Source organism: Mesoplodon mirus (assembly GCF_964341445.2).
Source record: "Mesoplodon mirus genome assembly, chromosome: 11".
NCBI lineage: Eukaryota > Metazoa > Chordata > Mammalia > Artiodactyla > Ziphiidae > Mesoplodon > Mesoplodon mirus.
This window is the reverse complement of record NC_138987.1, coordinates 38,261,405-38,273,451: the sequence shown is the minus strand read 5'-3', so window position 1 is coordinate 38,273,451 and position 12,047 is coordinate 38,261,405. Positions and strand designations below refer to the sequence as shown.

Below are 12,047 nucleotides of genomic sequence, written 5' to 3'. Positions count from 1 at the left end.
CAGAGCATGGGCTCTAGGCACGTGGTCTTCAGTAGTTGTGGCGTGTGGGCTCAGTAGTTGTGGTGCACGGGCTTAGTTGCTCCACGGCATGTGGGATCTTTCAGGACCAGGGCTTGAACCCGTGTCCCCTGCACTGGCGGGCGAATTCTTAACCACTGTGCCACCAGGGAAGTCCCCTGGTTAGGACTTGATTTAAAATCTTTTGGGGGACTTCCCTGGTGGCGCAGTGGTTAAGAATCTGTCTGCCAATGCAGGGGACACAGCTTCGATCCCTGGTCTGGGAAGATCCCATGTGCCTCAGAGCAACTAAGCCCGTGCGACATGACTACTGAGCCTGCGCTCTAGAGTCCGCAAGCCACAACTGAGCCCATGTGCCACAAGTACTGAAGCCCGCGTACCTAGAGTCTGTGCTCCGCAAAAAGAGAAGCTCCCGCTCGCCGCAACTAGAGAAAGCCTGCGCACAGAAACGAAGACCCAATGCAGCCAAAAAAAAACCCCAAAAAACAAACAAACAAAAAAGCCCTAACCACGGTCACCATTCAGTATGCCGTTCAGTGCTGTGTTCTCTCAGAGGCAGAAACAGAAGTGGCTCCTTGGCAACCTGCATTATCCATACCGTCTAGTTTTTCTACTGCAATGTAAGTAATGTTCAAAATCTAGCAGGTTTAATTGTGTCTAACATCTCCTTGCTGTTTTCCAACATCTCCTTGCTGTTTTCCAGGTACTACAGACTCCCTGTTACCCTCTATTGATAAATCTTTTGTATTTACTTTTTTTTGTGGTACACGGGCCTCTCCCACTGAGGAGCACAGGCTCCGGACGTGCAGGCTCAGCGGCCATTGCTCACGGGCCCAGCTGCTCGGCGGCATGTGGGATCTTCCCGGACCGGGGCATGAACCCGTCCCCGCTGCATCGGCAGGCGGACTCTCAACCACTGCGCCACCAGGGAAGCACTGTATTTACTTTTTAAATTATTATTATTATTCTTTTGCAGTACACGGGCCTCTCACTGTTGTGGCCTCTCCCGTTGCGGAGCACAGGCCCCGGACGCGCAGGCTCAGCGTCCGTGGCTCACGGGCCTAGCTGCTCCGTGGCACGTGGGATCTTCCCGGACCGGGGCACAAACCTGTGTCCCCTGCATCGGCAGGCGGACTCTCAACCACTGCGCCACCAGGGAAGCCTTGTATTTACTTTTGATGCACAATGACCACCAAAGAATTTGAAACAGAATAAAGTATTTGTATATGGATTAAAACAATGCAAATAAGAGAAATATCTATATTTTTGGATTCTAGGTTATTTAATATTTTAAAACTGGATTTTAATGATCTTTTCCCAAACCAGAATAATTCTAGGGACTTCCCTGGTGGCGCAGTGGTTAAGAATCAGCCTGCCAATGCAGGGGACACGAGTTTGAGCCCTGGTCCGGGAAGATCCCACATGCCGTGGAGCAACTAAGCCCACGTGCCACAGCTACTGAGCCCGCACACCTAGAGCCCGTGCTCTGCAACAAGAGAAGCCACCGCAACAAGAACCCTACGCACTGCAACCCAGAGTAGCCCCTGCTCACCGCAACTAGAGAAAGCCCGCTTGCAGCAACGAAGGCCCAACACAGCCATAAATAAATAAATAAATAAATAAATAAATAAATAAATAAATAAATAAATAAATAAAAAAAAAAAAAAAAAAAAAAAAAAAAAAAAAAAGAATCTGCTTTCCAACACAGGGGACATGGGCTTGATCCCTGGATGGGGAACTAAGATCCCACGTGCTGCGGGGCAACTAAGCCCGTGCGCCACAACTAGAGAGCTTGTGCACTGCAACTACTAAGCCCGTGCCACAGCTAGAGAGAAGCCTGCAGGCCACAGCAAAGAGCCCGTGCACTGCTACTAATACCCGATGCAGCCAAAAATAAATAAACTAACAAAAAAAAGAATAATTCCAAGAGACAGTAACTTTGAAGATAAAATATAATCATTGCAGAGAAGACAAACTTCCTAAAATTCACAACAAAGAAAAAGTCTAGGGAAAATACTGATGTCTCACCCAGATGGCCAGATGATCTCATGATGAAGGACACAGATCTGATGCATCTTTCTTCCACACTCCGTACATTCAACAAACCTGGAAAGGAAAAGTCAAAACATCAAGATTAAATCCAAAAATTTAACCAAATCAAAACTTCCAATATTTCCCAATTTCTGACAATTCAAAAGATAGCCAAAATCACGTCCAAAGAATTGAAGAATAGTTTTTAAAAGCTCTTTAGTGTAACAGGTAGAGCAAATCTCAAAAGCAGTTTAGTCATTAAATATGAACTGTGACTATGGAATAAAAAGTGAAAGATCAAGATGACTGCTGCATAAACTTCCTAGTGAGTCTGACACCATCATATCCATTCCAGGAACGCCTAGAATACCAGTACATCTCTGTACCTCTGAATACCTCTGAAAGGCCTCACTATAAAGGAGGGGATTATGAACTGGTCTGAAAATACAGAGGACAACAGGGCTGGAATAATGGCACTGAGCAGAGGTAGCTGTGTGCGTCACTCAAGCCTATAAAACACCAAAATATTAGGTAGATTTAGTGAAATGTAAATGAATACTAACCATATGTAAATTTTTTTTTTTTTTAAGATTTTTTTTTTTTTTTGCGGTACGTGGGCCTCTCACCGTTGTGGCCCCTCCCGCCGCGGAGCACAGGCTCCGGACGCGCAGGCTCAGCGGCCATGGCCCACGGGCCCAGCCGCTCCACGGCATGTGGGATCCTCCCGGACCGGGGCACGAACCCGCGTCCCCCGCATCGGCAGGCGGACCCCCAACCACCGCGCCACCAGGGAAGCCCCATATGTAAATTTTAGCACTTCTACCATCTCTGTTAGATGTATGTTATAGATTTAGTCCAAGAATATAGAATCATCTATCTCACTGGCTGTGCAAACCAAGAGAATGAAAGGAAGAAGGAAAATCAAACTGTACTGACTACTCAAGGTGAACTACTTACAGTTCAGGATCCAGAGTGTCATTTTTTCTCTTCGAAAATTGTTCTTTATTTATTGTACTAAGGAAAGAAGAGGGACACAATGAGAACAAGCAACACAGAAAGATTAGCAGTCTGACTACTGTTCTAATAACCAAAGGACAAAAACCCCACCCTGTAAGTGGATTATTTAAATCTAAGAATATACCAAGGATACAACAGAACATTCTTGGCTCCCACAAAATGCACATTTACATGCCTATGTTTTTGGAAAGGACTTTATAGTAAATCTGTTCCCATTTACAGGAAGAGGAGAACCCAGTAGGAACTAAAAACATGAATTTGTTCTTCTTTTCCTTTTAAAATCTTGCCTACTATTCTTAGTGTTAGGTATTTACACCTTCTAATAGTTTAATGTTCCTAGACTGAGCTACGTATGAAAGATACTGTGTATAGAGGGAGCTAAACCACTATTTATAAAAAATACTAAATTTTCAGGACAGTCTAGTCAAACTTTTTATATTAATAAAAAATTTCAATATTAAGAATACATATTTCAGGTTAGAGTTAGCCAAAAAAGGGTATTCATTTAAAAATTTCCCCATGGCCTCCTACCCTGAAATCTAGCCTACCACACTGCTCATAGCCTCACAAATACAGGAGCTAACAGTCTTATTCTCTACCTAGAACAAACTCCAGGGGGCCCAACTTTGACTACTGTGACTCTACCTCACAAAAATGAGGAATGAGGACATTGCCCCATTTAAACTGTTTTCTACTAGTTACAGGCTAGAGATTCATCGCTACCTGGCCTAAGGTCTTGCTACCCAAAGTGTGTTCTAAAGACAAGCAATCTAGAAGGACCTGGGAACTTGTTAGTATCGCACACTCCCAGGCTCACTGCTGACCTGAGGAACTGCAAGAGGGGTTTCTACACTCTTCACAGTCAGAGTGGTGCTGTCCTAAGGTACAGAACATGTGCCACTCAGTAGTACCCATGGTAAGGCTGCCTCCCTTTGCTGCATCAGACCTGACTTCCCTGGTTTAGCCAAGGTCAGAAAAATCTCTTAAGGTTCAAGGGGACCCAGTATCTACCCCCAGACCAGTACCAGACCCCACTATATTATATGTCAATGGTGACTGAAGAAAAAGCACAATTTGAAAACCCAATTTGAAAACACTAACCAGTTTTTCTCAGAAGGCCTGTTTTTACTAGTAACATAACAATTCCATACTTTTTGGGGAAATGTTCTGAATTGACTGTTTATTATAGGTTAAACCGGAAGAGAAGAAGCTGAAGAATATTAAAAGGACACCAAATAGTTCTTTCTTCCTAAAACAGTCCAAATTTGAGTGTAAAAAAAAAAAACCTAAATCTTAGAGATGAGAAGTACTATGAGGCAGTTTAGGCTACGTCTGAACATTCTTCTTGGCATTTCCCAAAGCACAAGAGCATGCGAGACTGTGAAAGTCCAACCAAGTCTCTTTCTAATAAATCACTCTCACAAACTCCTAAACCCCTAATGATGTTAAATGACACTGACGATTATAATGACTTTGGTATCGTTAACCTTTATGAGAAGGCTGTAAGGTGGTTATATTTGTTCAATTCCTCTCAAACTCAAAACAGTTAACAATGAAGTTCCCTTGCACTACAGCCTTTCACTTTTTAGGAGAAGCTGATTATTTCCCTATAGAAGAAATATAATGACCATCCAATATTGATGTATTCCCTAGATCAGTACCGACACAACTTACTGCTATGATGGAAATGTTCTCTATCTGTGCTGACCAATATGGCAGCCACCAGCCACAGATTGTCTACTGAGTAACTGAAATTGGGAATTTTAAATTTTATTTACTTTGAATTAATTTGAATTTAAATAGCTACCTGTGGCTATACGATACTGGACAGCATAACCCAAGACCACTTAGAAGCCTAAGTATAATCACCTGACAACAAACTAATAAGAGAGTACTTTCCAAAATAATATAGTTACTTACGTTTGAGGCTGGGAAGGGTCATCCCCCAAAGAAACGCTCTCCCCTTGGATTTCATTGAAACACTTCTCACAGAAATGATACCTGTCGGCAAGAAGGCCATACTGGGGTGAACTGTTCCGTTCACACAACACAGCCCAAGCCAAGCAACGAAGCCACCAATCACAGCAGGCCAAGAGGGGGACGGGAGCAGAGAGCAGGTCATCAACGGCGACAAGGACATTCAATGATGCAGATTTATGGGCACCACAGTTTGGGTTTTGTTTTTGGTTTTTGTTTTTTGCAATCAAAGCCAAGTGCAGACAACGACAAGCATGAGGGAGGAAAAAAAAAACACAAAACAAACGAAGAAATGAGGGATTGCAGGACAACAAAAAACATAAAAGCAAGACAAGACAACACAAAGCAGAAAGCCAAGGCAAAGCACAGATTAGCATTAAATATCTCAATGGGATCACAAGTAGCAAATGATTACAGCAAATAAAACATACAAGTCTCACACGGACTTACACCCTTTCATTTTAGTAATTTATGCTACTTGATGCAAATAATCGAAAGTAGGATAAATATACTGTGGAGAGAAGAACTACTACTCTATTACCTAAACAGAGCAAAGAAAAAAGCCTCCCCACTTCCAAAGAAAAAAATCCACTAAGGATACAGTACCAGGAAATAATCATCTAGAAACAACAAAACACCCCAAATTTCCTTTTGATCCCAAGGAAGCCACATAAGTACAATAAAAAGTCTGCACAAGCAGTTAAATACTGATTGTAGCCACCAACTGACATAGTTTAAGAGGGAAAAGGCAGCGGTGTATGCAGATACATGATTATATATTCCTGGGCGCTGTAGACTGGTGCTTAAAATCTGAAAAAGGTACATAAATGCCAAGATTATAGTATGAGATTATAGCATGCCAGCTGTCACTTGCTTTTTTGAACAACTTGAGCCCCACTTTTCCTAGGTTTTAAGGAGTAAAACACTATAGATTCTTATGACTACAAAGCATTAGGGGAGTGCACCTAACTTTTTGTAAATAAAACAAAAAGTTTAAGTGACTTTTCCAAAGCTAGAAATACATCTGTAGCACACAAGTTCAGCAAAAAACGACCACCATGGGTTTGGGTCATCAAAGTACTGACTGTCCAGCCTTGCTTTTTTATTTACACCCCATGCCAGCTATACTGTTGGCTGATTACACAAAATAAGAGACAAATCATGATTAAGATAGATTAGCGAATCCAATTTGTATGATTACAGCCCGTATTTGAGCAGGAGAAAATAAGGCAGAAGTGTCTAATTTATTAGAAGCCTACCGTCCATGGTCATATGCAAATCTTTCTAAGGAACAGTCTGGTACAGAGCTCTTTTTAATGTGCCCAGCAGAGGCAAAGCAAATACACTGGGATCCTTTGTTTTTACATACTCCAAGAAAAACTTAGGTATCGGCTACACACAAAAAGGAAACATTTCCTAAAAGATACAGCTGGCTAACAAACTTTTGGTTAAAGTTTTCTGGGTGATTTTGGGAATGGCAATAGATGGCAGCAATTTCACAGGGAAGTAGACCAATTGGTCTGAAATTTTTTTGTTTTTGCCTGAGGCTGTGGTGAGCTATGAAAGGACAGTGGGGAAAAAAATATGGGGCCTGGGACATTATCTCAGGTATGCCACCAACTCATAAAGTTGCTTAACTTCTTAATGCCTTGGGTTCCTGCCTTATAAAAATAAGGGCCCAGACAACTGATACAAAGCTACTTTCTACTAGAAAATAGTTTAATTCTGCAAACAAAGGCAGAATGCAAAGACCAGAACTTGTGCTGTACAGTTGTTTTCAAGCAAGTTACACATGAACCATGACTGTATGTGTGCTGGTCCATCCGCATGCACGCCCTGGACACGCGGACACTCTGACCATGGTCCACACAGGTCGAGCTTACCTGTTCTGGTAACTGTAGTACGTGGCATCACGAGGGATGGTGCATAACTGTTTGCCGTAGCAACAGAGGGTCTGTGGAGAGAACTCCAACTGCAAAAGAAGCCATTTGTTAAATGAGGTTTGAAGGGCAAGCTAAAATATTTACACTGGCAAGTAAATCAGAAACAGAAGTTAGTGAAGCCTTACTTCTCATTATGTCTCTTATAATGGGTTATTTCAGTTTCCAAGACAGTTCACTGAACTAAAAGTAATCTAGTTTGCTACTGTTTTATTACACCACTCTGAGGTAAGCTAAACAGTCATATCCTTCCACCAATTACCAAAGAACTGAAGAGGACAAGAGGAGCTCAATGCGAATTGACATGAACAGGAAAACTCGTACATGCCACACCCCGTGCACCACAGGTAAATAGGACCAAGTCCCTACCCAAGATGAACTTCCAATCTGATGACTCAGGATTCTAACTGGCAAGTTTTCCATGCAGTTCTTATCTGTGCCAACATTTCTTACCTTTCTGCCACAGCAGTATCCAAGGCTTTGCATGACTGGGTCAATTTCTTGTTCAAAGACCTCAGACAGCTTGGAGCAGTATTTGTACACCCGTGATGTTTTCCGATTATATAACCAAGCATTGTTGAACATAAGCCAAATGTCATCCACATACTGCCAGGGCTCCTGATACTGTCCAGTGTCTAACTTCCTTTTGATAGTAGAAAGATCCATGGGGCTCTTCACAATATCAAAGTAATCCTAGAAGGATAAATGACACCAAACAACGTTATCCAAAAGTCTCACTATATTCAAGGTCCACAGCATACCTTGCTATAATCATTATAAATTTTCTGGATAATGTTGAGTCTTTGATGTGTCTGTATTTCCAAAGAAATGATCGATGCTCATCACTTCTTTAAATCATTTGTCTACAGAGATATGAAGCAGCCAGGGGCACAGAGAATAACAACTACTCTAGACTTTGCAGGAGCAAGCTGATCGTCTACAGGAGCGACTCCAGATACTTTACCATAGTACTTGTGTGATCAACTTAAAAGACCAAGAAATCAAAGACCCTTCACATTTTAGTACTAGATGAGGCCTACAGATGAAACTAAGCCCAGAAAATATTGGTGATCCATCTAAGGCCACAGAAAAATATAGGGAAAAAAAAAAGATTCTAAAAGATTTTTGCCCCTCAAAGCACTCCAATGACTTATCCAATACAACTTAAAATACTCAAATGAAACCTCCCAGCAGCCTGGTGTATAAAGGCAACTTTAAAAGCAGATGAAGCTAATTTGGATCTATCTTTTCTATCATGAACTACTGCTACTCAAGTGATAAAAATAAATAAACCATATGATCCAGCAATCTCACTCTTAGATATATACCCAAGAGAAATAAAAAGATACACAAATTTGTATGTAAACATTCACAGGTGTGCTATCCTCAACAGCCAAAAAGTATAAACAACCCACATGTCTATCAACTAATAAATGGGTAAAGAGAATGTATGCACATCCATATGATGAAATACTGCTGGGCCGTAAGAAGAAATGAAGTATTGATTTGTGCTACAATATGGACAAACTTTGAAAACATTATGCTAAGTGAAAGAACCCAGTCACAAAGAACCACATACTGTAAGACTCCCTTTGATGAAATGTCCAGAAGAGACAAATCCACAGAGGCAGAAGGCAGACCAGCAGTTGGTTGGTAGTAGGGGCTGTAGGTGGAAATGGGGAGTGACTGCTTATGGAAATGGGTTTCTTTTTTGGGGTGATGAAAATCATCCAAAACTGACTGTGGTGATAACTGCACAATTCTGTTAATACACAAAAACCATTAAACTGTGCACTTTAAATGGGTGATTTGTACAATATGTGAACTGTATCTGAATAAAGCTGTTAACGAATTTTAAAAAGAAAACAGAAGTACCACCACATACTTACAGGGATTCCTAGAAGCTGGGGGTCCACAGGTTGACGAAAGGGAAGGGATTCTGGATCCTGTCGGTAAAGTGCCTCCAATGTCGGCATCAGTGCCTGTCGTAACTCTTCAGGTTTGAAAACTTAAGAAGAGTATATTTGAAATTAGTTACCAATTAAGCAAAAGAGGAAAAAAAGTTCAAGTCGAAACTATAAAATATATCTCAAGACTCAGAAAACACAAAATTCCCTACATTGTCCCCATGAAATATCACTAAGGGTGTTTCTATTTCCTGGTTCAGATAGATCCTTTAAAACACCTTGTCAGGCTTCCCTGGTGGCGCAGTGGTTGAGAGTCTGTCTGCCGATGCAGGGGACACGGGTTCGTGCCCCAGGCTGGGAAGATCCCACATGCCGCGGAGCGGCTAGGCCCGTGAGCCATGGCCGCTGAGCCTGCGCGTCCGGAGCCTGTGCTCCGCAACGGGAGAGACCACAACAGTGAGAGGCCCGCGTACCGCAAAAACAAAAAACCAAAAAACCAACAAAAAAATATACCTTGTCTAGTAACCTTTAAATACCCTTCATGGCTCAGATAATTTCTCAGTCAGAAACCCAGTTAAGATAGTCTTGGGCTTCCCTGGTGGCGCAGTGGTTGAGAGTCCGCCTGCCGATGCAGGGGACAAGAGTTCGTGCCCCGGTCCAGGAGGATCCCACATGCCACGGAGCGGCTGGGCCTGTGAGCCATGGCCGCTGAGCCTGAGCGTCCAGAGCCTGCGCTCCACAACAGGAGAGGCCACAACAGTGGGAGGCCTGCTCACCGCAAAAAAAAAAAAAAAAAAAAAAAAAGTATTTGACCAAGTAGAAACAGAATGCTAAGCCTTCCAAAAATTTATGAAAAGACTTGTCAGAATGTTCCAAAAGATACGACAGGCGGGGGATGCTGTGAAGCAAGAACAGAAGAAGCCCTCCTTCCTGGTATCAGCATGTAACAAGTCAGAAATTAGACCTGGTATTGTCTTATTGCCAAAGGAATCAGAGCCACTGAAGGCCAAGAGTCCTTCACTGAAATGCTTGATGTTTTAGAGCTTCAGCAGAAGATGTATTTACTATTTTAATGGCAAATGTTAGGTTTCAGTTTAAAGAAAGAACTAAATTGTTATTGCCAGAATGATGGACTCAGTTGATCAAATTATGCTCAAATGTGTTCTCAGTATGTCTCCCAAAAGTCAGGAAAGATTTGCTGGCATGTCCCAAATGGAATTAATTTAAACTACCATTTAAGAAGCTGGCCATTAAGGGTCCAGTTTGAGCTTTGAATCACTCTGAGCAGAGAGGCCTTATTATTTCTTCTATTTACAAATTAATTTTATCTTCAAGGGGGTATATCTGTCAGTACCTTGAGTATTTTTTCACCACATGGTGGGGGCTGACATGAAAAAAATCAGACAAATAGACGGGAGAATCTTCTTTGTCTCATACTTTGTTGTGCTTTGAGCAAATTTGTGAGATTAGCTGTTTTAAAAGCAGATTCCTAATATTAAGATTGGGTTTGTTGCAGCCTAGATCAAAATAACATCTCCATATATAACAAACATTTATTTATTCATTCACTGGCCATGCCACGCACATGCAGGATCTTACTTCCCCAACCCGTGGGGGATCAAACCCATGCTCCTGCAGTGGAAGCGTGGAGTCTTAACCACAGGACCGCCAGGGAAGTCCCAACAACCTTATTTTTAAATGAAAATAATTTTTTAAACCCATCATTTTAAAGTATATTGTATTCATGGAGCACTTTTGTACACATCATCTTCAGGGGCCAGCAGATTCCTCTTTGACGTAAGTCCTACCACCTGTGCCACTGAAGGGGTCACTAGAGCCACGAGAAGTTCTAGTCCTAAACTAGTTAATAAACTAATTTCTGTGGGAATTGTTTAACACTCTCTGCTAAGCATTGCTGCTTGCTTGGCTTGACTCATTCATATTCAGTAGCATGGTTCAGAGCAGAGACTCTGAATCAGCCTGCCTGGGCTGAGTGAGCTGGGAAGTATTACTTGACCTTGCTGAGCCTCAGTTTTCCTGCCTGTAAAACAGGGATCAGTAACCTCACAGAGGGGCTGTGAAGTTCTTAGATGAGACACGGTAGGTTGTGGCACAGTGCCTGGTGCACAGCAGGTTAACAAAAAATATTATTATTGCTATTATTTCCTGTATTTTAGTCAAGAATATTATTTAATAATTTCTGTCCTCAAACAAAGATAATTTTGAGAAACTGTTACCCACCCAGTGACTGTAGGAAGCACATATACCTAAAGGAAAGAAAATTTCTTCTCCAACATTAGCAGTAATGAAGAGACCAGGCCAAGGGCTCCAAGCTTAATGAAATCACATTAAAATTCAATTCCAAGGCCCAAGAAACCCAATCTCACTCTACTAAGGTCTTTGGTTTTTTCTCTGCCTCCACAAACACAGAGCCTAAGAGACTCACTCTTCTTTTTTGACTGTCCTGGGGCTGGAGATGACTGGGCTGCTGAAGTACTTGGCTGGTCTTCCTCCTCTTTTGTTTCAGTTTTTAATTCAGCGCCTCTCTCTTCTGTTTCTGTAGGTTCTGCTTTACAGTCTTCTGCTTTAGTCTAAAAGGCAAGGTAGGAACTTTTGGTTTTCTAAAGACATGTAACTGAGAAGGAATAACATCATTATCTTATTTACTCTCCCCTGTGGATGTAGCTGAAGACCCTTTTTCATATGGAAATCAATAAAATGAGACCTAATTATAGAATACTTTCCTGTAACATGTTTGAGTTCCTAGACAGAGGTCCTAACCAAAAAACAGCAGTAACTGCCCTACTCTCACCTCTGGAATATCCTCTGGTTGAGTATCTGCTGGTTCTGGTGCATCCACTTCCATTTTAGCCTCCATTTTCACTTCCTGTGAAGGCTGCTTCTCAGGAATGGCCTGTGAATTCACTTCTGTGCTACTAGTAGATGGAGGGTTTGATACCTGACCTTCGATGCTTACAGCTGGCTGGGAAAGCTGGGTAGAAAGAGGGGAAAAACAAAAAGTTTGCCTATTATACACAACAAGATGGCATGATTAACTACCTATCTTTAGGCTACTGTCATTACACCCACTGATGGTGCTTTCATTTACTCGACCTATTTCGCCCCCTTGAAGTAAATTACACTCAATAATAGGAGA

General features: G+C 42.0%; 1 protein-coding gene across 1 annotated transcript in view; it reads right to left on the bottom strand.

Moving 5' to 3' along the window:
* The window catches only part of EP300 (EP300 lysine acetyltransferase), a 74,639-nt gene that overhangs the window by 14,732 nt on the left and 47,860 nt on the right, over positions 1–12,047 (bottom strand). Inside the window, exons 15-22 of the mRNA XM_082635665.1 lie at positions 11,703–11,882; positions 11,337–11,481; positions 8,873–8,991; positions 7,437–7,676; positions 6,927–7,015; positions 4,987–5,067; positions 3,007–3,063; positions 2,047–2,124 (exon numbers count right to left, since the gene is read on the bottom strand). Coding sequence (XP_082491791.1) covers positions 2,047–2,124; positions 3,007–3,063; positions 4,987–5,067; positions 6,927–7,015; positions 7,437–7,676; positions 8,873–8,991; positions 11,337–11,481; positions 11,703–11,882 — 989 coding nt within the window. The remainder of the gene's footprint in view (positions 1–2,046; positions 2,125–3,006; positions 3,064–4,986; positions 5,068–6,926; positions 7,016–7,436; positions 7,677–8,872; positions 8,992–11,336; positions 11,482–11,702; positions 11,883–12,047) is intronic.